This window comes from Crocodylus siamensis, chromosome 11, assembly GCF_052110815.1.
Source record: "Crocodylus siamensis isolate JL-2025a chromosome 11, ASM5211081v1, whole genome shotgun sequence".
Lineage (NCBI taxonomy): Eukaryota > Metazoa > Chordata > Crocodylia > Crocodylidae > Crocodylus > Crocodylus siamensis.
Genome location: NC_143405.1, coordinates 8,781,706 through 8,805,870, shown reverse-complemented (window position 1 = coordinate 8,805,870; position 24,165 = coordinate 8,781,706). Strand labels below are relative to the sequence as shown.

The 24,165-nt window shown below is 60.9% G+C and overlaps 1 protein-coding gene across 1 annotated transcript in view; it reads left to right on the top strand.

The window, feature by feature from the left end:
- The window catches only part of HMCN2 (hemicentin 2), an 82,335-nt gene extending 59,590 nt beyond the window's left edge, over window positions 1-22,745 (top strand). Inside the window, exons 64-98 of the mRNA XM_090022229.1 lie at window positions 30-189; window positions 407-531; window positions 739-922; window positions 1,231-1,328; window positions 2,053-2,331; window positions 2,611-2,801; window positions 2,882-2,963; window positions 3,283-3,413; window positions 3,640-3,781; window positions 4,322-4,469; window positions 4,867-4,994; window positions 5,304-5,460; window positions 5,771-5,892; window positions 6,314-6,478; window positions 6,604-6,711; window positions 7,006-7,140; window positions 7,698-7,835; window positions 8,389-8,579; window positions 9,104-9,317; window positions 10,079-10,213; window positions 10,497-10,687; window positions 11,518-11,599; window positions 12,361-12,630; window positions 14,071-14,220; window positions 14,894-15,031; window positions 16,062-16,183; window positions 16,376-16,613; window positions 16,848-16,910; window positions 17,503-17,625; window positions 17,727-17,861; window positions 18,446-18,574; window positions 18,831-19,148; window positions 19,678-19,797; window positions 20,409-20,535; window positions 20,919-22,745. Of these exons, the coding sequence (XP_089878355.1) occupies window positions 30-189; window positions 407-531; window positions 739-922; window positions 1,231-1,328; window positions 2,053-2,331; window positions 2,611-2,801; window positions 2,882-2,963; window positions 3,283-3,413; window positions 3,640-3,781; window positions 4,322-4,469; window positions 4,867-4,994; window positions 5,304-5,460; window positions 5,771-5,892; window positions 6,314-6,478; window positions 6,604-6,711; window positions 7,006-7,140; window positions 7,698-7,835; window positions 8,389-8,579; window positions 9,104-9,317; window positions 10,079-10,213; window positions 10,497-10,687; window positions 11,518-11,599; window positions 12,361-12,630; window positions 14,071-14,220; window positions 14,894-15,031; window positions 16,062-16,183; window positions 16,376-16,613; window positions 16,848-16,910; window positions 17,503-17,625; window positions 17,727-17,861; window positions 18,446-18,574; window positions 18,831-19,148; window positions 19,678-19,797; window positions 20,409-20,535; window positions 20,919-21,255 (5,576 nt within the window). The 3' untranslated portion in view covers window positions 21,256-22,745. The remainder of the gene's footprint in view (window positions 1-29; window positions 190-406; window positions 532-738; window positions 923-1,230; window positions 1,329-2,052; window positions 2,332-2,610; window positions 2,802-2,881; window positions 2,964-3,282; window positions 3,414-3,639; window positions 3,782-4,321; window positions 4,470-4,866; window positions 4,995-5,303; window positions 5,461-5,770; window positions 5,893-6,313; window positions 6,479-6,603; window positions 6,712-7,005; window positions 7,141-7,697; window positions 7,836-8,388; window positions 8,580-9,103; window positions 9,318-10,078; window positions 10,214-10,496; window positions 10,688-11,517; window positions 11,600-12,360; window positions 12,631-14,070; window positions 14,221-14,893; window positions 15,032-16,061; window positions 16,184-16,375; window positions 16,614-16,847; window positions 16,911-17,502; window positions 17,626-17,726; window positions 17,862-18,445; window positions 18,575-18,830; window positions 19,149-19,677; window positions 19,798-20,408; window positions 20,536-20,918) is intronic.
- Window positions 22,746-24,165: the final 1,420 nt, after the last annotated feature.

The window sequence follows — 24,165 nt, the reverse complement described above, 5'->3', positions numbered from 1 at the left end:
TCTCCAGTCGCATTCTTTGCTCCATCCAGTGGCGCCAAGAATCCTGGGGGCAGGTGTCCCCAGCGAGCACAGTGTCCCGGAGGGCCGAGGGGTGAGACTGGACTGTGAGGCGAAGGGACAGCCAGAGCCGGAGATCATGTGGCTGAAGGATGGGAGGCCGCTGGAGCTGCATGATGCCCCTCGCCTGTGGTAGGCCCGGTGATGGGGCAGGTGGGGCCTGGCTGGGCACTGATGCACGTGCCACTCCAGTGGCCAGCTCCAGCCGGGCTGAAGCCTGCTGCTGGGGCTCCTTTAGCTCTAGGGGGCTTGTGCATTAGATGCAGAGAAGCCCAGGTTGACTGCCTTTGTGTGGGTGGGTCATGGGGGATACCTCAACTCACTGAGCCTCCCATCTGCCTGTGTACAGGCTGTCTCCTGATGGGAGCTCCCTGCTCCTGGAGGGCTTGCAGGCCTCTGACTCAGGGGCATACACCTGCCTGGCTCAGAGCAGTGCTGGCGAGGACACCAAACTCCACACACTGACTGTCCTGGGTGAGTGATGCATCCCCATGGTGCTGGTAGGGGGAGGGAGCGAGTGTGTATCAGGCCATGAAATCCCAACTTCTGGCTTTGTGGCAGAAGCCCCCACCCCTGCCCAGGACCCTCGTTCCCTCTGCTACCTCCCAGCTGGGGGCTCAGGGGCTGGAGAGGGGAGGTCTGTGTATCCACGTGAAAAATGTCTCCTTCCCGCCCCCCCAGTGCCCCCTTCCATCGAGAGAGGCACCAATGACTCCACGGTCCTGAGCAGCATCCCCCTGGGGCTGGTTACCATGGAGTGCCCGGCCAGGGGCTCCCCTCCCTTGCAGATCAGCTGGCTGAAGGATGGCCTGCCCCTCCCGCTGTCCCACCGGGTGAGCCTGCTGTCCGCAGGGCGAGCCCTCAGGTGAGAATGCAGAGGCCCAAGGCACCTTCCGCAGGCATAGCTCAGCTTCTCAAGTCTCTATATGAAGTTTTCCCCCAGCTCAGCTTCATGCCAGTTGTGCCTGCCTGGCTCTCGCTGACCTGTTCCGGAGTTGGTGGAGTTGTAAACTCCCAGGGGCCTAATCTGCAGAGGTGCTGAGCACCCAGCACTAAGCCCAGCTGGGGCTCTGTGCTTGGCAGAAGCCATTGCCTGCCATGTTACATGGGAGTGGCTTCGCCAGGCCTGGGGCTGTGTTGTGAATTGATCCCAGCCTCCCTGTGTGGGGACAGGGTCTCCCAGGTGCAGGTCTCGGATGGGGGAATCTACACCTGCGTTGCCTCCAGTCCGGCGGGGGTAGCCGAGCAGAGCTTCGCCCTCCAGATACAGGGTATGAAGGGACCTGACCCTGCAACTGGGGAAAGCAGAGCTGGGAAGGGGCCAAGATGGACCAAAACACCAAGGGAGTGGTTTGCCAACCAGAAAGAGGGTGGAGGGGGACTGGGGAAATGGAGGGGGAGGGGTTGCACGGAAGAAAAGGGCAGGAGATGGAAGAAAGATGTGGGGAGGGAGGAGTAGGTTGGCTGCAAATCAGAGGATAGGGAAGGTGGGGTCTTGGCTGCGGGAGGGGAAATGCTTCATGCGGGGGACCTGCCATCACCTGGACAATGAAGATCCTTTCCAGCCTGACTTCTCTCTGGCTGGGCCATGACAGGAAAGCTGGATGGAGCAGCAGGTCTCTGTCTGCTCCTATTCAGAGGGCGTAGGAGAGGAAGGGTGCGTGGCAGGAGCGGCCTGCCAGGGGTGGTGTGCTGGCGGTTGTTTGGGGACTGTTGGTCCCCTGTGCAGAGCAGCGTGCCGCCCTGAGCAGGCCATTCGGATGCAGGTCCCCGGCCAGACCAGCCACCGCATAAGCTAGAGAGCCCTTGGACGCTGCCCGGCTCCAGAGACCTGCTGTGGCTGGGTCCGTCCTACTGGACTTTCCAGCCTGCAGGCACACGGCAGTAGTGGGCAGCAGGCAGCTTATCTGGGAGGAGATCCCCTGTTTGTGTGGACACCGGGCAAAGCCTTCCCCACCCCCAGGAACAGACTCTGGTTGCTTCTGGTCCCCCCAGTTCCCCCAGCCCTGGAGCCCTCCGAGAGCAGCGAGGACCTGACGGCAACCCAGGGCACGGCGGTGACCTTCACCTGTGAAGCCAGGGGCTCGCCGTTCCCCACCCTGTCCTGGCTGAAGGACGGCGAGCCCTTGAGCTGGCAAAGCAACCTGGTCCCCAGCAGCCAGGGCACGCAGCTGTCGCTGGAGGCGGTACAGCCGAAGGACTCAGGCGTGTACTCGTGCGTTGCCGTGAACGAGGCCGGCGAGGCCAGCAGACACTTCCACCTCTCTGTCATGGGTGCGTGCTCTGGCTTTCCCCGGGGAAAACAGGGAGAGGGTGGGCTGAGGGCCCTTGGCATGGCTGATTTGGGTGAATAGACTGGAGGAAGGGGATGGTGAAGAGGCTGCTCTGGTCAGTGCGGGCATGAGCGGGGGCCCAGGTGGGGCTGGGGATAGCCACAAGGATGACTATGACGGCACAACTCTTCCCTGAGGCGTTTCTCATGGCAGATGCCCGACATCCCCAGCCTCTGCTGCAGAGGACTGGGCATGTCACCAGCCCTCGTGTGCCTTACAGAGCCTCCGCGGATCCAGGATTCGGCCCAGCCCACCGAAGTGACCGCCGCTGTGGGCGACCCGTTAGAACTGGCATGCACGGCAGCCGGGGTCCCGGTGCCCAGCCTCACCTGGGAGAAAGACGGTCGGCCCCTCGCGAGGTCCGGCTTTGTGCCTGGGAATGGGAGTGCCCTCCGTGTAGACAGCGTGCAGGTGGGGGCTCCTCGTCTTCTTCCTCGCGTCTCCCTCCTTCCCTGCCTTGGTTTTCACCTTAGCCTCCCGGCCTTTCTCAGGCGGACGATGCTGGCTTGTACACCTGCCTGGCGGTGAGTCCCGCAGGCGAGGACAGCAGGAGCTTCCAGGTCAAGATCCAAGGTACTGTGAATAGGTACAGGCCCGTAGCTGAGGCAGGGGGCAGCCGTGGAGCTAGGCTGCTCTTGCAAATGCCTTCCTACCCCTGGCAGAAGGGGCTTGGATGCCCAGCAGAGCTGCATGGGTGTCTAGTGGCACCAGGCAGTTTGGCTCACCCTGCTGGCTGCCCCATGCCCAGAGCAGTGGTGGAGGGCTGTGGCATTTCCTGGCTGGCACATGGGGACGCCCATGCCATGGGGGCACCTGCTTCCTGGTGCTCCAAGTTCCTCCTGGGCAGGATTTGCCTTCAGCCCGTTCCTGACCCCTTGGCCTGTTCCAGCAGCACCACCTCCCTTCGTGGGCGAGACGCGCTCCCTGACGGCACTGGCTAATGGGCGGCTCATCCTGGAATGCCCTGCAGATGCCAGCCCTCCTCCCCGTATCAAATGGCACCGAGAAGGATCCTTGCTCCAGGTGCGTGGCTGTGGCAGTCTGGGCAGAGGTCAGCCTGCTGTTGCATGGACCACATTGGGCTCTGTGCGTTGAGGGAGCTGGAGCAAGGTGCTGGGGTCTCGGCAACATGTCCAGGACATCCCAGTCCTCATCCGGCATCAGTGGGTAGCGTCTGGCCGGGTAATCCCAGCCATGCCAATGACAGCCCTTGGCGTGCTGCTGATGGAGCATCTCTGGGTGCTGCTAGGAGGATGCCCGCATGCAGTTCCTGGCCGAGGGGCGCTTCCTCCAGATTGAGGCCGTGGCAGTGCCCGATGGGGGCGAGTATAGCTGCACCTGGAGCAGTGATCTGGGGACAACCAGCCTGCGCTTCCAGGTGGAGATCCACGGTGAGCAGAGCACCGGCAGTGCCTGGGCTCCGGCTTACAGCTGGTGACAGTCACCGCCGCTCACAGGAGCCGAGGGAACTGGGCTGCCTTTAAGGGCAGCAAGCACGAGAGCTGGGCTTGGCATCTCCTTACCGTGCAGGGGGTTGGCAGTACTGATGTAGCTTTGGACTATGTGGCGCCCCTCTCTGAGCTCAGTGGGATGCCCCATGTTATGGGGTTGTGTTCATGAGCGGGAACCCCAAAGGGCAAGTGGGTGGTAGGGCTGGGCAGGGTTAGAGTACAGCTATGAGAGCTTGCCAAGCTGGCCGGAGGGGTTGAGCTCAGTGCCTCAGATATTCCCTCTTTCGTTTTATGCTTCTTCCTTCCCTCCGTGCTGGAAGTTACACCCAGCTAGTGGGAACGCACGCGCGCTCGATGCTCACCCTGGAAAGAGGGTGCCCAGGGCTTGGTCTTGGGCATCGTCGTGAGAGCCCCACCTCAATGCCTTGTGCTCCCTCCTCTTGCTCTTCCTTTGTGTCCTACCCTGCGATGATGTTGCAGTCCCCCCCGTGATAAAGCCAGGCCCTTTGACGGTCAGTGCGTCGGACAACCGGTCAGCTGTGCTGCCTTGCCAGGCGGAGGGGTGGCCCCGGCCCCAGGTGACGTGGAGGAAGGATGGCCTGCTCCTGCCGCCGGGTGGCAGCCCGAGGTACGAGAACTGCTGCCCCCCCGGTTGAACCTGCTGCGTGAAGGCAGCCACTTGCCCTCTGCTTTGTAACACAGCAGCTGCCTTGCAGTTCAGCTGTTTGAGTTGCCAGGCCCCTTGTAAATGGATGGGGATAGAGCCTAGCCCCACTGCTGTTTCCCAGCGAGGGGCACGGAGGGGCATCCCCCGTGGGCAGTGGCTGTGTTGTGAGCAGCCCCTGGCTCCCGGGGTCCGACCCCTCTCTGTGAGGCAGAGAGCTCCGAAGGAGACCCGCGTTAGTGTCTGCTTCAGGGCCAAGTGCCCTCCTTGCCCCTCTTCTCGGGTTTAAATCTGCCGTGGTCAGTCGGTGAAGCGTTCGGTCCCCCAGTGCCCTGACAGGGCTCTCCCTCCCTCTTCTCAGGCTGGAAATCCTGCCAGATGGCTCCCTAAGAATAGACCCAGTTCAATCCTGGGACTCGGGTTATTACCTCTGTGTAGCGTCCAGCCCTTCTGGGTCTGACCGACGGGGCCTGGACTTCAAAGTCTTGGGTAAGTGGAGGGCTGGGAGGAAGGGGACTGACTGGGGAATGCCGCATGACCCCCACGGCCCAGCCTGCTGGGGTCAAATGCAGCCAGACGCACTGACCTCGGTTGCGTCCTGCTCTGGGGAACAGCTACTCGTGTTCCCATACCTCCTCGCATTTGCTCACATTGCCTCTAGTCTGTGTGCTGCTAGGCTGGCCTGGCCTGAGTTCACTCCCATTTTTTGAGCAATGCTTCCTCAAACTCCCCTCCCGTCAGCCCCATGGCCTGCGCTGGGTGGCTGAATCTATGGCGCCCGTCTCTGCTTCCCTGCAGTCCCTCCTGCCATTGCTCCGGGGCCCTCCAACCTCACGCTCACAGCTCACCGCCAAGCCTCCCTTGCCTGTGAAGCTACTGGATTCCCTGAGCCCCAAGTGACCTGGAGGAGGAACGGCCAGCCTTTGAACTTGAACCTTCCTCAGAGCCCTTACAGGTACCAGGCTGCCCCGGCCGTGGGCTGGGCAGGTGGGGCCGGGCAGGGAAAGCCTGGTGCTGTGCTCATTTCCTTTGCAAAGGCAGTCTGTTTCCCATGGTGGTTCTGCCACTGTTTTGTGCACCTGACGTCATCCTTCTGCCATCGGAGCCTGGCTCCCTCGCACCGCGGAGCAGGCCCCCAGCTCTGTTGGCTCTGTATTTGGGGCAGGGCAGGAAGAGGCCCCTGAGGTCAAGCCCCAGGCCAAGCTCTGCAGTTCGGGGTCGAGCTCTGCCAGTGACTCCCCCTCCTCTCCCGCCGTCTGTCCCAGGTTGCTGTCCTCGGGGTCTCTGCTGATCGCCAGCCCCAGCCTCCGGGACACGGCGCAGTTTGAGTGTGTCGTGACAAACCCGGTGGGAGAGGATCGCAGGCTCTTCAGCGTCTCGGTGCAGGGTGAGTAGCTCTGGGGAATGCATTCGGCAGGGCCGTCCCTAGCGTACGCGAATTGGGGCAACCGCCTCAGGCCCCGCACTTGGGGGGGGCCCGTGGAGCCAGGTAGAGTGGCCACAGTGCCTCCTGGCAGCTCAGCTCATCTCTGCTTTCACAGGGGTACCAGGCTGATTTGCCCCAGGCCCTGTACCCCGCAGGGTCGGCTCTGGCAGTCAGCCTCCCCCTCCCATCACCCTGGGATCATGCTCCAGCCCCTCCTGTCCCCGAAGCCCCAACCTCGGCAGTGGCATCAGGGCATAATGGAGGCGCTGTGTAATCCAGGACGCCTGCCTGGGGGTTGCAAATCAGTGCAGAGGGGGCTGGTCCCACGTTGGCTTTTCATGGCACATCCTTGCTCAGCTGGGCTTGCGCCTGTCGCTTTCAGTCCCTCCCACGATCGCTGATGACCGGACAGACTTCACAGCCATCAAGATGTCCCCAGCCATTCTGACCTGCTACACCACCGGGGTGCCGGCACCGGCTGTGTCCTGGAGCAAAGATGGGGCCCAGCTGGGAAACCGAGGCAGCAGCTACCGCGTCTTGCCCACGGGTAACATGGATGTCTGGGCACATGCATGTGCCCATGGAGAGGGAGGGCAGCATGGTTCCTAGCTAAGGAGCCAGTCACTCTGTCCCCTGCTGCCCCTTGGTGACCGGCTGTTCCTGTGTTCCCAGGGGCTTTGGAGATCAACCAGGCAATGCCCGTTCATGCTGGGCGCTATACCTGCACGGCAAGAAATGCTGCTGGCATGGCACACAAGCACGTCCTGCTTGCGGTGCAAGGTACCTAGGGGCATGGCGGGCTGGGGGAGGAGGATGAGGGCACCAGCCCCAGAGAGACATGGACGATGGAGGAGCCCTGGCTCCTGGCCTGCAGTAGAGCACCCCACCTAGCAGGGGTGACTTCAGGGCAGGAGAATAAGCTGGCTTGTTCTTCAGCAGTAGCCGGGGAACTGCCCAGTGGGGCTGTGTAAGGTGTGGCAGGAGCCAGGCTATGCTCCATGCGGGTGATGCCCCGGTGTCCTGTCATGGCCAAGGGGAGAAGGACCTGGCTGTGAGTGTCTCTTTTGGTTGCAGAGCCCCCAGTGGTAAAGCCCCTGCCCCGCCTGATGCAGGTGGTGCTCAATTCTGGTGTGGTCTTGCCCTGCGAGGCATCTGGGCTGCCTCGCCCAGTGATCACGTGGCAGAAGGAAGGGATCAACATCCCTGCAGGTGAGCCAGGGCCTTGGGAGGGCTTTGCTGTAACTGCCCAGTGCTGCAACGCCCCGGGAGGGACTAAGGCTGCTCCCAGAGATCAGTGCACATGCTAAGGGCGCTGATGGGTATGGCAGCAAATTGAGTGATATAAGCTCCCTGCAGCCTTTCCAAAGCCCCTCAGCTTGTCCTGGGTGACTCCTGTCTCCAGGATGACCCCTTGGTGGCCTGGTCTCTTGCTGTGACACCCTCATTTAAGGCTGCTGGCTCTTGCAATGGTGCACAGTCATGAAATCTCCCTCGGCCACACGTTGCAAGAGTGAAGATGCTTTTAATCCCGGCATTGTGGCCAGAATCCATCTTGAGTCGGGACATCCTGCCTCCCCCACACTAACTGCTGTGAAAGCGCTTTCTTCATGCCTTCCCAGAAGAGACTGCATTTCACCCCTGGGTGAAGTAGCCGCAGCCTGCAGCCCCTTTTGCCAGTGGGTGAAGCTCTTGGGCAGTGGCAGTTTGGTTTTTCTGCCTTTGCTTTTGATTTTTTTCTGTCTCTGAGCCTTTTTGTTTCCCCCCAGCAGGAGCCGGTTTCAGGGTGCTCCCCAGTGGGCACCTCCATTTGGTACGTGCCACTGTGGAGGATGCTGGGAATTACCTGTGCATGGCACAGAACCCCTCGGGCACAGCACTGGGGAAGACCCGGCTGATCGTGCAAGGTAGGGGAGCAATCCAACCGGTGACCCTAGGAGCCAGCAGCGAGATAAGCCCATCGCTCTCCTTATGGCATCCAGGGCACAATGCTCCCTAGCTGAAGGGAGGAGCAGGGGTTGTGGCCACTACCTTGCCAAGCTGCTGCTTTCCAAGCCTGAGAACTTGGTCGTGGCTCTCTTCCCCTACAAATGATGCACAGAGCACACGTGTGTGGTTGGAGGTGTGCAGAGGAGCTGGCAGATGGGTATCAGAGCCATGGCAGTGCTGGGACTGTGGGGGAGGATGCTGGAGCGGTCGAGAGGCAGCTGGCAGTGCTGCAGAGCTGCCGTGGAGCAGGGATCAGCACCTGCATTTTACCATGGGGGCAGCTGGCAGCTCCTGCCTTCTCGTTCAGAGGGATCTGGGTCATGTCAGGCTCGTGGTTTGTTTCTGCTGCCCCTAGCTGAGCCCCCATAACCAAGCTGGGAAGGTCAGTGTTGTGGGGGGGGTGGACCTGTGACCAACCGAGGTCTGGCTCCTTCCCCTCCTGCTCCTGCATCTCCTTCTTTCCCACCCCAGTGCCCCCAGTGGTTGAGGCTGGCCCGGCGGAGCTGTCTGTCCCTGAAGGCTTGCAAGTCCTCCTGCCCTGTGCCACGCGGGGGATCCCCGAGCCCAGGATCACCTGGTCAAAAGACGGGGCCGTGGTGCGAGGGGACAATGGGAAGTTCACCTTTCTGCAATCGGGGGAGTTGATCGTCAAGGATGCCCAGGTGAGCCTCCCATGTCGTGCGACCGGGGCTTGATCTGCTTTACATCTCTGGCGTGCATCTGTCTGCGGGGCTTTGAGCCGCGGTGGGTGGTGAGAACTAATGGCCGGAGATGGGCCTTGCTGCCCCTTGTGCGCCTGCTGAGCCTGGGAGAACCGCAGGTGGCAGAGGAGAGAGCCTGGGGGTGCTTAGCACTGGCAGCTTTAAAGAGCAGCAGCTGATGGATTTGGGATTAGCTAAGCCCTCGTGGGCACCCTGCGGGGCAGGTCGGGGCTGGAGGGATGTATTGGGGCATTCACAGAGCAGGGCCTACCCAGGGGACCTTAAATTTTTGATACTGAGCTCATCCATCTCTGCCCAACGGGTAAGAGAGGGGCAGCTCAGCAGGGCATGGCTGTGTTGTGCCCCCTGATACAGCGGTAGCAGTTGGCAGGGGAGCTGTGCCCTCCAGGCTGTCAGCCTGTGGGGCACAGAGTCTACCCACAGGCTGCCCCCTCACTTGCTCCTGGGACCTTTTCACCCCACAGGCTGGGGATGCTGGGACATACACCTGCACCGCAGAAAACTCAGCCGGGAGAGCGGCCCGCCAGCTCCGCCTGACTGTCCTCGTGCCCCCTGCCTTCACCGAGCTGCCGGGGGACCTGGCACTGAGCGTGGGCGAGGGACTGGAGCTCGTCTGTGGCGCTAAGGGGAACCCGATGCCCCGCATCACCTGGACCATGTACAGCCAGCCTGTCACGAGTGCGTGGGGGGCACAGGGGCATGGATGGGCTGGGGCAGGGAGACGGAGCATGGAAGAAGCCAGAGGATGAGTGCAAGGGGAGAGGAGAGCAGATGAGGTGGTGGATTCGCCATCCTTGGAGGTTTTTAAGACCTGGCTAGACAAAGCCCTGGCTGGGATGATGTAGTTGGGGCTGGCCCTGCCTTGCAGGGGGTTGGACTAGATGTGACCTCCTGGGGTCCCTGCCAACCCTAATTTTCTATGATCCTCTGAGCTGTGAGATCAAGATGGCTGTGCCTGGCTCTGTGCTGCCGTGCGGGGCTGGGGGCAGGACTTCTGGGTTCTGTCCCTGGTGGTGACACTGATTCTTGGGTGCATGACACTTCTCCGTGCCTCAGTTTCCCTGTGTCACTGGGATGTCAGTGGTTTGCTTAGTCCAGTGGCAGGACCCTGGGAGAGGGCTGGGGCAGGCCTGCTGCATCCCCCTCGGCTGCACAGAGCTGAAACTAGGAGAAGCTCTGGAAGATGCAGGAAATCCTTTAATCTGGCAGCGCTGCCGTGACATGGCGGGGTCCAGCGTGATGAAGGCGGGATCCTGGCCTGCCTCCCTGGGCAGCAGAAGAGAGGGCAGGACTTGGGGTGTCAGCTGGGGCTCCCCCTGCATGACCACTTGGGCCCAGTGGCTGAGATGGGTGTGACGGCAGGAGGCCCAGCTCCGAGAGCACGCGTCCTAGCTGCAGAGCCACATCCCAAGCCCAGCTGTGTGGCTTTGCCTTGGCAGGTGGCATCTCGGAGCGGAGTGGCCGGAGCACCTTGCAGAGAGACAGTGTCACCAAGGAGGACAGCGGCACCTACATCTGCACTGCTGAGAGCAGCGCCGGCAGCATCAAGGCCGTCAGCTTTGTCTATGTGAAAGGTGCTTCAGGCAGGGAGAAGTGTCCCTCGGCCATCCTGGGAGCAAGCAGGCAGTGCCAGGCAGGCCTCTGGGTCACCCCAGTTTGCCTTCCTTTAGCGCAGGTCCTGGTAGGTGGGAAGGTGCAGCCCAAGCCGTGCCAGGCGCTGGGCGCTCAGATAAGGAGTCTTGCTCCTGGGCCTTTGGTGCTCTTGGGTCCCTCGCAGCCACCCTCGGCTCTGGCTCATCACAGCCCTGCTTGAAGCCTGGACAGACTGCTAGCCTCTAACCCCTTCTCCTTCCCCAGAGGCTCCTGTCCTGCAAGGGGAGGTCAGTGCCTACCAGGTGGAGCCCCTGGGGGCCAATGCCCTCCTGGACTGCGAAGCCTACGGCGACCCTGCCCCTGTCATCCACTGGGACAAGAACGGGATCCCCGTGCAGGGCAGCCATCACCTGCGGCAGCTCCAGAACGGCTCCCTGGCCATCTACGGGACGGTGGTGAGTGGCAGCCCAGGCTCGGTGCTTTGGTGATGGGGATGAGAGCTTGGGGAGGAGGATGGGGATCTGCGAGAGAAGGGCAGTAGTAAGATCCAGTGGTAAGATCCTTCCCTCTGGCCCTGTGGTTGGACTTGCCTGGAGACAGCATCAGAGCAACCCCGCTTCATCCTACATAGCTGAGGAGACCATATGATTGCAGCAAGCAGGCTTAGCCTGGGCTGCAGAGATCTCTGTTGGCCAGGAAGGCAGGCAGGGGTCTCAGCTCTCTTCACCCACGAATTAACATGCGACTGAGTCTCTTACCTCCTGGCTGGCACCGACTCCTTCAGCAGGGGCTCGGACCTCTGTTTCCTAGGGGCTGACGTTCCCTTTGCTGCTGGGTGTCCTGATAGAGATGAAAGGCATTCATGACCCTGTATCCCTGCTTGGAGCATCCCCCTTCTCTATGCCAAAGGGCTTGTGGCAAAGATCAAGATGGCACATTGCTTTCCTAACTCAAGGGACAGCCTGGAGGGAAACCACAGCTCATCAAATCATAGAGAATAATAGAGGTGTCAGGCTGGAGGGACCCTTCAGAGGTCACATCTAGTCCAGCTCCCTGTCTGAGGCAGGTGTAGTCCTATCCAAACCATCGCGTACCATCCATAATCTAAACTCTCGAGATCCCACCTAGATATGCTCCACCTTGGCCGGAAGGACTGTTGTATGTCAGGACCATGGTGGTCGCTGTTGTACATCCAAAAAGGTGGGGAGTCACTGGTATGGCCTGTCTTGGGCAGGGTGTAGACAGCTATTTTAATGCACCTGCTTTTCCCCTGCTCCCCGCCCAGAGCGACGATGCGGGGCACTACACGTGCGTGGCGGAGAACGAAGTGGGCGCCGTGGAGAAGGTGGTTACCCTCGCCCTGCAGAGTGAGTGTCTGCCTGCTTTGCCTCTCCTGGGGCAGGGCTGGGATTTTGGTCTCATGCTAAATGCTTTCCCACCCAGCACGTATCGGGCCAGCCTCAGGTGGGCAGTGTCTCTTTGTTGGGGAGATAGTCGGCTTGTTGTCAGCAAGCAAAAGTGCCAGTGATGTTGTGCTGCTCCACAGCCATCAGCTGGGGAGAAAGGCGTCATCTCTGAAATGCCTCTGGCCACCAGGATCAAACATCTATTGGGAATAGGTAGGAGTTTCGGGTGAGTCAAAGTTGGATCCTGGGGGCAGTGCCATACCTAGAGTCCTGGTGGCCCCAGGCAAACTTTTAGTATTGGGGCTCCCCTTTGCCAGAGATGATGATGTTTTTGTTGCAAAAGTCATTATTGCATCTGTGGTATCGATGCCTGCAGTTTGTTCTCAATTGATAACATTGCCAGTCCTGTATATGCACAATATTAACACTTTTTTTGCAATTGTATTTTTTTTTTCATTTTCTGTCCAGGCCCCGGGTAGCCACCCAGTTTGCCCATGCCTGTGTCTGGGTCTGCCTGGGATGCAGACCCCGGTGTCTAATGAAAAGCTCCCAAAAATGGGTTACGGGTGGATCCGCTCAACACCCCCCAGTCCAGACAGCCCTGCATTTTGGGGCTCTCTGCAGCTGGTCACAGAAGTGCCATTGTGGCCTAACCCCCACTGAGAACATGTGGCCATTGCCACCTGCTGGGGGCTGCTGTGACCGTGTGTCTTCTGCTCTAGGCCCCCCCGTGTTCAGTGCCGAACCTCAGGATGCGGTGGCGAGTGTGGGCGAGAGGGTGCTGCTGCACTGCCAGGCGGCTGGGGAGCCAACCCCTATGGTGGAGTGGACCCGGGATGAGGAGCCCTTGCTGGAGAACCACCGCGTCCAGGTCCTGCCCAACTCCACACTGCTGCTCAGTGCCGTGGAGGAGGCTGACGCGGGGCAGTACGAGTGTGTTGCTCGCAACCTCCTGGGAACCTCTGTCGCCCAGGCGGTCCTGACTGTGCAAGGTACGTGCCCCAGGGCCTGTGCTTGCAGTGCGGGCTAAGGTGGCCGAGCAGATCCGTGGCCTGTGCTGGCCAGCGACCCAGCTCTGCATCTGTTGTGTGAATTCACTGTTTCTCAAACCAGAGCTGCGGTCCATGGAGGCTGGTTGCTGGAGCGCAGCAGTGGCTGCTGCCGAGTGCATTAGAGTCTGGGAACTTCCCACCTTCCCTTGCAAAGACATGGCTGCACCGCCTGCCTGATTGCTCCCTCCTCCCCTGCCTATGTGGTGCTAAGTCCTGCTTCCACCACCCCGTCAGGGTGTGCCTGAGGCGCACGGCTGAGCGGAGCTGCTGTGGCACCTGCCTTTTGCCTAGGTCCCCTGTCTGGTGTGACAGCAGATGTCCTGCTTGCTCCTATCAGCCTCTGCTTTGCTCAGCTGCCCCTATTGTAGCACCTGCAACGCTGAGCTATCTCGTGCTGACCGAGACCTATTTATCTGTGAAACTCTTCCCAAGGCTCCCCTTGCCCGGGAGTGTGGACTGGCTCTGGGAGGTGCAGCTGCTGTTTTATCTGCCATTGCCTCTCCCATTAGTCTTCTCCTTTTTGGGATGAGTGGCCATGGGGTGGAGCTGAGGGCTCTTTTACTTTCTTCGAGACCTTTGTGCCAGGGATGGCATCTGCCTTCAAGGTGCAGCCTGCCACAAGCTGTACTTTTCCATTGACGTTTCCCAGATCTCCCCCGTCTCTGATTCATGTCCCCACAGGCAAAAGCACATCCTCTTCTGCTTTTTCTCTGCAAACAGATTGCAGAGCCAGCTGCCAGGCAGGCTGTTAACCAGAGGAAGTGCGCTGGAGCGCCCAGCATGTCTCCTTGAGTTAGCAGTAATAGGGGCTCTGGCACTGGGTTTCTACTCTGCCAGACCCTTGGCAGGATGAACCAGAACAGCACGGGAGCACAGGCCAGAGCTGAGCTTGTGCACAGCAGGAAAAGCAGATTGCCTGCAGCATGAATGAGGCTCTGGGTGAGCCTGGGCATGTGGCTTTGCCTGCTGCTTGAATGTTTGTTTGGGTGCGTGCGTGTGTGCATGCAAATGTGGATGCATGTGCAGCCACTTGTGGGGGCAACGGTGGAGTGACATGGAGTGAGGAAGCTGCCCAAAGGAATGACTTCCCCCTGTTTCAGCAGTGGCAAGTCTGGGGCAGGGCTTGGTACACTGTGCAGTGAGCTTGAGTTGTTCCTATGCATGGTGCTGCTGAGCAGACCCAGGTCCCTGGTGCCTCCAGAAAGGGAGTTTTCCCTGGATGGGAACTTGTGAGGCTCTGGAGCAGTGGGGGATGGGGATAGGAATCCATCCCTCCCAGCTTCATGCCCACTTGGTAGCCCTTTGCCCACCTGCTCGTGTCCTACAGTGTCCAGGAGGTTGTGTCAGTCTTGTAACTCATTCCCCACCCCTCCCGTGCAGGAGAGCCCCTCCAGGTCAGAGGCAGTCTGATCGGCATCATTAACAACAAGGAATTTGGCATTGCCCCTCTGAACAGCAGCGTGACAGAGGAGCTCCGCTCGGGCATCACCACCGTGCGCAGCAGCATCTGGAATATCCCGCCAGCGGTTGGTATGTGGGGACGATGTGACCCAGGGTATGGTATGCGCGGGCAGAAGGTCCCCTGTGGCATTTCCTACATGCAAATTGAATGGTCAGCAATTCAACATAATTGTCAACCATGGGCAGATGTGCCCACTGAGCAGTGCCTTGACAGCACAGGGTACTCCACTTAATGTGTCGGAGAGGAGTGGGTAGCCCTGTTAGTCTGAAGGCAGGGCAGGGCAGCATCTTAGAAACCAGCTGGTGCTCTAATTATACAAGGAAATAATTCTGCAAGGAAATGTGCTTAATTTGCCTAGCTGCATAACATGATGCTAGGCCCAGGTTGTGTCTCCTGGTGAAACAGCCTTTCACTCTCTGCATGCTGGTTAAGTGCATAGGACCTTTGTTAGCTGAATATGGATTATGCACCCAGGCATTTGTCGGTCAGGTGCCCCAGTGGGGCCTTTCTCAGGAGCAGGGAAGGAGGAAGCTCTTTCCAGTCGAGGCTCAGGGAAAGGCTCTGGGCTCTGGCTGACCGGGGCAGGGGGACGGAGAAGGACCCAGTGCAGAGGCCTCTTGCCTCAGGACAAGTGCTGTGTGAATTTGTCCCTCGAAGAATCAGACCCTGCTACTATCCCTCCAGCCCTAGGTTAGCAGCCTGCAACTGCCCCAGGCCTGACTCTCCCTGCCTTACCCCCAGGGCCACTGATGAGGGTCTTGGTCGCTGTCATCGCTCCCATCTACTGGTCCTTTGCGCATCAGAGCGGCAGCACAGTGAATGGCTTCTCACTGACCAGAGGCATCTTCAAGCAGGAGTCGCAGATGGAATTTGCTACAGGTAAAGGGTGACATCCTTGAGGTACCTTGAATGAGACCCCAGGGAGGGAAGTAGCAGTCTCCAGGGGACCTGCACCCAGCGCTTCACTGGTAAAGAGGCTGCCCTTGAGGCTGGGTAACACCGGTCAAGCTGTTCTCCAGGGCTGTTCTCAGCCATCCCTACCCTACAGCTCAGGCCAGGGATCCCTGTACTGCTTCTGTCTCAGCCAGGGAGCTCAGATCACAGCAGTCAAAGCCTCGTGCTTTCCATCTCTCAGCACTTTCTGCTGGAGGTCACTGTCCTCAGCCCCATGTCCCAGCACAGAGGGGTGCAGTGCCCTGCCCAAGGCAGGATAGGGGCGGAGCAGTGTCCCCAGCATCCTGGTCCAGTGCTGTAGCCAGTGCCTTGCCAAGCAGGGTATGGCTGGGGGCAGCTCAGGAACTGGCGGTGATTGTCAAATGGTCACAGCAAAGCCAGGCCCCGCAGCAGCATCCCTGGGCCCCGGGGCTGTTGCATGCTAGCCCTCCCCACCACAGTGCATGACGAGTCCCCTGCGGGCTGTGGCTGCCTCCCATCCTGGGCGACCCGTGTCTTATTCGGGGCATTGGCTTGGCATCAAAACCCTGTGACATGGGGGGTTTGGTCCTGTCAGCTGACACTTCCCATCGACTTCTATGCAGGGTGCTGGCTTTGCTGGACCTCCAGGCCATGGGGAGGTGGAGAGCTGGGAGGTGGGGGTCGACCCTCAAGGAGCCATTGATGTGGGTCCCAGCCAGGCAAAGCGGCTGCGTTTGGTTTTACTTGACCAAGGATGCTGGTGTCCAGTACGTTGTGCAGCCCCGGTGCTGGGGGAGCTATGTCCTGTGTAGTGCTAGGTGGCATGAGGGCAGTCATGTGCTGAGGGACAATTCCCTAGCCTGGGTTTGTGTGTGGGATCGAGCCCTGAGATTGCTGCTGGCCCTCTGGGCACTTGGTGCTCAGCCCTATGCTGGCTGCACAAGCACAGTCTGGGGCGGGGTTGAGCCCTCATTGCTGCCACCTTTCGCTGCAGGGGAGCTCCTGCACATTACACACATCGCCCGAGGCCTGGAGGCAGGCAGGGAGCTGCTGCTCGATGTTGTGGTCAATGGGTTTGTGCCCGAGAGCATCGCCAGTGCCGCCGTGCTGCTGCAGGTCGGTATCGGGTCCCGGTGGGGACTGGCAGCCCCTCTGCCGCTCTGCTCTGGCGCCGGCTCCCTTGAGCAGGGCATTCCCCAGGTCCTCTTTGCAGTGCCAGCTCATGGGACCCATCTCCCAGGCAGAGCCTGCCACCGCCTCAGTGGGTTCGGTCCCTGACCTGCCCTGTTTTGCCTTCTTGGCTCCCAGGCTTTCAGTGAGCACTACGTGCAGATGGGGGCTGGGAAACTATATGTGGGCTCCGTGCAGAGCTTCCTGCAGGATGGGCGCAGGATGCGTGCCCGCTGCAACCACACCATTGAGTACGACCCCGCGCTGGGCCTGCAGCCCACCCTAGTGCAGCACGTCCGGGCCCGGTCCGTGGAGGCCTCCTTTGACCCAGCCTCCGAGGAGCTCCGCTTCCAGCTCAGCACCTCCCTCCACGCAGGTACCAGGGCAGCAGAGTTCGGCCCTGTCCCCTTCCAGCGCAAGGGGAATGGAGCCTCGTTTCCCTCGAGCTTCTCTGATCTGCCCGGGGGCCCGTAGGGTGCAAGGGTGTCTCTGAGACAGAGGCTGGCCTGCATGGGAGTGGGGTGACACTGCTGGGGTAGTTGTAGCCCACGAGCCCTGCTTCACTGACGTGCTGACAGGGCATCCCGCAGCTCCTCTATTTGTCTTCCAGGGGCGAATGGAGACCAGTGTCCCCAGGGTTTCACCAAAGACCCACAGCAGCGTTACTGCCTAGGTAAGAGTCCACCTGTGGGGCTGGCCCAGACTCTGCGCAGACTCGTGCTCATTCTCCGGGCCCGCTCGGGGCCGGGGCTGTCCTCAGTCCTGTCTGCCCTGCACACGTGCTCCCTGCTCCTCATAGGGCCCCTGTAACCTGGATGCAGGAGGACGAGCAGTTCTAAGCCCGTCCGCGACATACCGCGCCCCCCACGTGGCACTCAGGGCAATTGGCCAGCTTCCACGAGCAGGCTGCCTTGGGGCGTGGAGGATGGCGGGCAGGAGGACACTGGGGTAGACAGGCGTGCTGCTCCTCTGGGAGGGGTGAGGCTGAAGTTGATGAATGCAGCTATGGATTCTGGCTGCCCTGCGCATGCCAGATCTCCAGCAGCTGAGCCGGCTCCTTGGCTCCTGCAGTCTCCGCAGCCCCTGCCTGGGCATCGTCAGCAGCTCAGCCGACCTGCCAAGCTGCCTGTTCCCTTGGGGCGGCCTGGCTTCACCTGGCTCCGTGCTGGGGGCGCTCAGAGGGGACGTAGCTTGCACAGGAATGCTTGCCCTCCTGCATGTATGGGTAAGGGCTGGTGACCCCCTTTCTCCCCCGCTCCCGCCAGATCAGAATGAGTGCGCTGCCCCCAGGCGCCCGTGTTCACACACCTGCCACAACTCTGTGGGCAGCTTCTCCTGCTCCTGCCCCGGAGGCTACACCCTGGCGCTGGACCGCAGGAAGTGCAGAGGTAAGCAGGGCCTCCCTGGACTGCTGGGCAAGACTCGGCCCCAGCAAGGAGCCCCTCTGCATGAAGGGTATGGGGCCATGCTCACTGTGCTGTCTCCCCAGATGTGGATGAGTGCATGCAGGGCACCCACGCCTGCCACCTGGGCCAGCGGTGCGTGAACCTGGTGGGGTCATACCGCTGCCTACTGCGCTGTGGGGCTGGTTTCCGCCCGGGCCTGGATGGAGCCGGCTGTGAAGGTAATGCAGCTTCCTGCAGAGGCTCACAATGGGGCAGGGAGGCTGGGCCCTGCAGGCGGTGGGTTGGCAGCCCTGCTGCAGAGCTCTCTGCTGGCAAGAACGAGGCCAGAAGCAGGAGCAGCAGCTCCCCAATGGCTCGCACCATGGGCCACAGCCCTGGCAACTGCTGGAAGAGGGCATAGGACGCCAGGCTGCTGAGCCAGCTGGCAAGAAGAGCTCCTCAGTGCTAGGGGCTCGGTGACCCGGTGCTCCCGAGACACAGAGCTGTTTTAGGCCAGCCTTGGCATGGCGATGCGCTTTCCCCACCACTGACCTATGGGTGCAAACTCCACGTGCCATCCCCAGTCGTGGGGGTCATCCAGTCCCCGGGTCCTGGGCATTGACTGTTTTCACTGAGCCCAGTTCAGAGAAAGATTCCAGTTGGCTTCAGGGTCAGATGGGTCCTTTCATCAGCGTGGAGCCTGGGACTGGGCAGCAGGAAGTCCTGGGAGGTGGGCGGCAGTGGGAAGGGCTCCATGACCCCCTGGGTTTGGCCAGTGTCCCGGGCACTCGGCATTGTGACTGTGCTCCCCTCCTGCCCTCAGATGTCAATGAATGCATGGAGGGGTCCCATGCCTGCCGCTACAACCAGCTCTGCGAAAACACTGTTGGTAGCTACCGCTGCGCATGCCCCCGAGGCTACCAGTCCCAGGGCACCGGCCGCCCCTGCCTGGGTGAGAGAGAGACTTAGTTCTGGACTGGCCAGAGCAGGGGTGGCCGCATGTGCTGAGAGACTGGGCTGGAGGCAGGGGGAGACGGATGGTCGCAGGGGTTGTGACCCTAACTTGCTCTCTGGCTTTGGGCTCATCCCTTCCCTTACCCTGTGAGGGGTGGGGGTGAAGGAACAGCAGGTCACACATGGGATGAAAGGACCTGTGGACACATGGCGAGCTGGCTTCTCGTCCTCACAGTGACTTCTCTCCCCCTCAGACATAAATGAATGCCTGCACGTGCCTTCACCTTGTGCTTTCCAGTGCCACAATCTCCAGGGCAGCTACAAGTGCCTGTGCCCACCAGGGAAGGCCTTACTCAGGGATGGCAGGTCTTGTGCTGCACTGGAGAGGGCTGAGGGCAACGTGACCGATGCCCACCGAGGGGCCCATCTGCAGTGGCTCAGACTGCCCAACCCCTCGCATGGCAGGTCCTATTACACCTGGTTCTCCTTCAGCCCGGCCGGGAACACCCTCAGCCGCAGCAGCCGAGCCCAGTGTCCACTGGGATTCACCAGGCGGGGCGGCGCATGCATTGGTGAGGCTGTGTTGCCCTTGGGTGCTCCAGTGGGGTGCATGGGTGGGGTGCTTGGGCTGATGCTCTCTAGCCTTGCTGGGGTGCCTGCAGGCTGGTACCAGCCCTGGCTGCTGGGCACTCTGTGACTGGGACCGGGGTCCGTGCTGCACCAGATGTTAATGCCCGTGAGTGAGGCTTGGCAGAGACTGAGATGACAGGGAACAGCAGGGCTCTGGGCTCCAGAGTGCCCCACACGCAGTAGTCTGCCCCCTCTCTCCTGCTCCATTTCCCCCAATCCTCCTTTCTGCATCTCGCCCACAGAATTAGAAGCACCAGGGTGGAAGCCTTGGTGCCCTGTAGGGTGCCCAAGCCTTGAGAAACCCCCACAAGGAAGGCTGAAGGGAGCTGGGAGCCTTCCCCAGGCTTTAAGCTGTGCCTGGCTGTCTACAGGCGGCCTGAGGGGCGACACTGCTGTGTGCACACATGGGAGCAGGTTGCAAAGCATGCCCTGCTCAGATGCCTGCCTGCTTTCTTCCCTGCTATCTCATAGATCTTGATGAGTGCCAGGTCCAGAATCTGTGCCAGCATGAGTGCAAAAACACCGAGGGCAGCTACCAGTGCCTGTGCCCTCCTGGCTACCGCCTGCTGCCTAACGGGAAGACCTGCCAAGGTCAGTGTGGGGCCAGGCACTGCTCGGGGGCCGTGTGTGTGCTTGCCATTGAAAACAGATCTGTCTTAGCCTTGTCCCTTGGTAAACCTTGGTTGCCATACCCTTCCACTGCTCTCTGCCAGTGGCTAAAGCCAGCCGACCGCAGCGCTTCCCAGACTGCTGGCAGGTCCCTTCTCCCAATGGGGGGGATTTGACTCATTCAAGTCTGGAGCCTCGCAGTGCTGTGCTTGGATGGGTCACTGAGCAGGCAGGGGACGGGGCTTCCCCAGGGGACACGCTGCGGGATGCGGGATCTCTAGGGCTTCTACCCCGTGCTCAGGCCACTAGGCAGCATTGCTGAGCTACGGCTGCTGATGAGTAGCCATGCAGCCCCCTTGTCCCTGGCAGGACTTGGAGGCAGCCCATTGCACTCTTTCCACCTGATCCTGCAACTCCCTCTGGACTTGCAGCCAGGGGCTGGCAGAGGAGAGCTCCACTGAGACCGGCTGCATAGAGCCTGAAGGCGTCCAGACCTGCTGAGGACTGGTCGGCGGGTAGCGAGCGGAGCAGAGCTGTGGAGGGTCCCCCTCAGGGTGGTCCCTGTTCAGCCGCTGTCTCCTCTCCCGCTGCAGACATAGATGAATGCGCAGATGGGAGGACACGGTGCGGTCCGGCCCAGCTGTGCTTTAATACGCGTGGAGGCTCCCAGTGCGTGCACACGCCCTGCCCTGCCGGCTACTGGAGAGGCACCAGCCCGGGGTAAGGAGCGGGGCTGGGGTACAGCAGTGCGAGAGGGGTGGGAAGCAGAAGTGATGCTCCGCAGGGACCAGCCCCGAGCAGAGCAGCTGCTCCCCTGTCCTGGATGGATGGAGGCCCCAGAGCTGGGGGCTCAGTTTCCCTACGAGGGGTTGGATCCCTGGCTCCAGGGTGATGGGAGCAGACTGGCACTTGTCTTTTTAGCACATCCCCAATACCCAGTGCTTTGAGCGGTCACAGCACCAGGTGTGCGGGGCCCTGCAGCAGCAAACCTCCTGGGTGCCTCGTGGGGAAACTGAGGCACACAGGCTCAGCCTATGGCAGGGCTGGGACCCAGGAGGCCTGTGCACGGACCCCCATGCTGACACATGCCCCTTTTCATGCAGAGTGTGCCTCCGCCGTGGCCTGGGCGGCCCCTCGGCCTTGCAGTACAAGCTCCTCCCGCTGCCCTTCGGCATCGTGGCCGGCCGTGACATTGTGCACTTGGCTGCGCTCTCCCCGGGCGGCGCGCCCCACAACCGTACCCTCTTCCACGTGCTGGAGCAGGACCCGGGCAGCCCCTTCGCTGTGCGGGCCGAGCGGGGCCGCGGCGTCATCTCCACGCTGCGCCCGCTCCGTGCCCCCGGCCTCTACCGCCTCAAGGTGCAGGCGCAGGCCACAGGCGAGCAGCAGGTGCACAGCGTCTTCATCATCCTCATCTCGGTCTCGCCCTACCCCTACTGAGAGCAGCCTGGGCTGGGGGAGGTATGCGGAAAGACCCAGCCCCGCCAGACCTTGCTCTCTCCTCCCTCTGTTCCTGTCCATGTCTCCACGACGGGGTGCCCTGCTCCGTCTGGGAAACCCGCTCTGCTTTGCTGTGTCTGTGCTTCAGATCCCTGTGCCCCATCCCCTGCCCTGAGTTTGGTGCCCTCCAAGAGGCTTCCCGTGACCCTGTAAAGCTCCCACCTGCCTGCATCTGCTTGCTGTCCCTCTCCTTCCTGGCTCAGCCCCTTGGCTTGCCACCAGCTCACTGCACTGACCCCTTGGGACAGCCTCAGGGCTGTTTTGGATACCTCTGCCTCCTGATCTGCTGTCAGCTGGACTTTCCTCAGGGCATCAGCTGCTGACACAGCCGAGGAGCACGCGCCGGGACGTGGCAGGGTGCTGGGCCTCTGGGATGCCGCGCTGTGCCACTGAGTGCGGCGGGAGCTGTGGGGGGAGCAGGGGAGGCGAAGGTTTGCTGCAGCCTGGGATCCTCCTGCAAACATCAGGTGCCGGGGCAATCGCTGTTGCAACAGGGCGGCTATCACTGGGCCTGTTGTCACGTGCTGCCTCTCACCAAACACGGCTCCTGCGAGGCCTTGGCTGCAGTCAGGGCCAGATAGGGAGGGTCTGGGCAGAGGTGCCAGCAGCCTGCTTAGATCAGGGTTTCGGCTCTTTGGACGACAGAGCTCAGGAGCCTTGGGGGGAGATGCTGGAGTCACTGGGCCAGGGCGGATGTGCGTTATAGCAAGGCCCAACCCAGATGTTAGCCCTGTTGTGCCAGGCACTGTTGCAGACACGTCAGGAGATCAGCTGCTGCCCCAGCCACATCAGTGAGGTTCAGCCCAGGGCCCGAGCTGCAGCTTCCCTGCAGCTCTCTGCAGACCTTGTGATCAAAGAAGTTTCCCCTCCGCCCTCCTAGCATGGGGTAGGTCTTTCCTGCCCCTGTGGATCGCTGTCTGACAAGCCGTCTTCATCCCTCAAGCCTTGTTGGACCATGCAGATATTAACACCCCCTCCCGAGCTGGAGTGTATTAGCCCCAGTTCACCCAGGGAAGAGTGCTGTTGGGTCTCCTTGGTTCACGCCCACGGCTCATGGCTCCAGAGTGAGCGTTACAAAGGTAGGAGCAGAAATGGATGCAACTTCCCTGGGCCACAAGCAGCATCAGGAGTTGAAACCGAGTCCCAGCACAGCGCCCCGTCCTCTTGATTCTGCCTCATGAACGCCCAGGGGTGCACGTCTCTGAGATGCAAGTGGTATCCCTGACAATGAACTGGGGTTTGCAAACCAGCCTGGTGCTGCACAGGTCCCATCACGGTCCCCAGGCTAGGGGCATGCTGTGCTGAGCCGTGGTGGGGGTAGGAGGTGAGGTTTGAAGGGCCGGGGGGTAGGGACTGGGCCGGGCGGGAGCTCTGGGACTGTTGCGTTGCTCTGTTTCAAATGCGGTGCCATTTTGCTCAGTCACAGTCATAGAAACAATTAAGCTGGTTCCTCTGCACCTGTATTTATTGCTGGTTTTGTTCCAAATAAAGCTGGTTTTGTGAGTACAACCTGCAGCTGGTCTGGTTCTGGGTGGGGATGTGTCCAGCGTGGAACAGCATGATGGCGAGTGGAACGACACCCTCCTCTCTCCGCCAAGCAGCCTCCATGGGCTGCATGGTCTTAGAGCAGGATGTGGCCAATTTGCTCCCCCAGGTTCTCAGTCCTTGGCGCCTAGATGGCTTCAGAGAGCAGCTGCAAGGGGAGTCTCTGTCCCGGTGCGGGACCCCGTGTCGCTGTGGGAGCTGCTCCACTCCCCGCAGCAGCGTGTGAGGGCTCGGTGCCCAGGCAAGGGACCAGGGCCGTGCCAGGCTACGGGGCTCATGCAGGTCTCTGAGGGAGGGAGAGGACTGGGAAGGTGTTTCGCCTTGCCTGCGTGTCTGTTGGCAGGAGGGGCTGCTGGGGCAGGGGCTGAGGGAGCTCCTCGCAGTGTATGAGGTGCCCTGCTTGGTTGGTGCAAAGTGGATAGAGCGGGACCAGAGCAGAGGGGGTTGGGCTGCAAGACTGAGCGAGGTCCTCTGAACCACAAAGCAATGGAGAGGAAGCAGCCGGGTTGTGCAGTGGTGCCAATGCCAGCACCCCCCCACCACGCAGGCAGCTCCTGCCCCTGGGGGACGGACAGCTTGAGCTGATGTAGCTGCAGCTCAGCGGTGCTCTTGTCCCCCAGCCTGGGGCCCTGACCTTTGCAACCTGGGACCCTGGCCTACCTCCGTGCCCAGGGCCCAGCTCTGGGGGGTGGGTGAGATTTGCTCTTTGGGTCAAACACCCTGGTCAGGAGGGAGAAGGGGACATGATGTGGCCTTGGCCCTAGCCAGGGGTCTGTCCTGCTGGGGCTTTGCAAAGTGCATGATTGATCTTGCTCTACCTGGACCCATGGGAGCGAATGACTGCAGCTGCCGATGCCTTCTTTATTCCCAGCGGCTGGACCCATCTATCCACAAGCAGACCACCCAGCTGAAACCCCTGGGGTGTGGATTGGGTTGCAAGTCTTGCGCAGCCAGACGGCTTTGGGGAAGCAGGGTCAGGATGAACCATCATCCCCATCATTTTTAGCACAGGGTCTTTCTCTCATTCATTGCTCGGCCCCCTGTGGCTAGTTGGCCGAGTGCTGCTGGCTTGAGAGAGCTGCCACGTTCCACCCTGGAGGTGGCTGCATTTAAGGTGTGGGTGAAGGCAACCTGTGGTTTGCAATGTGCCAGGGACCTCAATGACACATCTAACTTTTCCTACAACAGAATGGGTTGTGTGCCATCCCTCAGCTACAGAGGGATGGCACACACTGCTCCTAGCTTGTATTGCACCATGCTGGGCTAAGAGGGTTGGGTAAATGGATCACAAGGACATTCCTAACA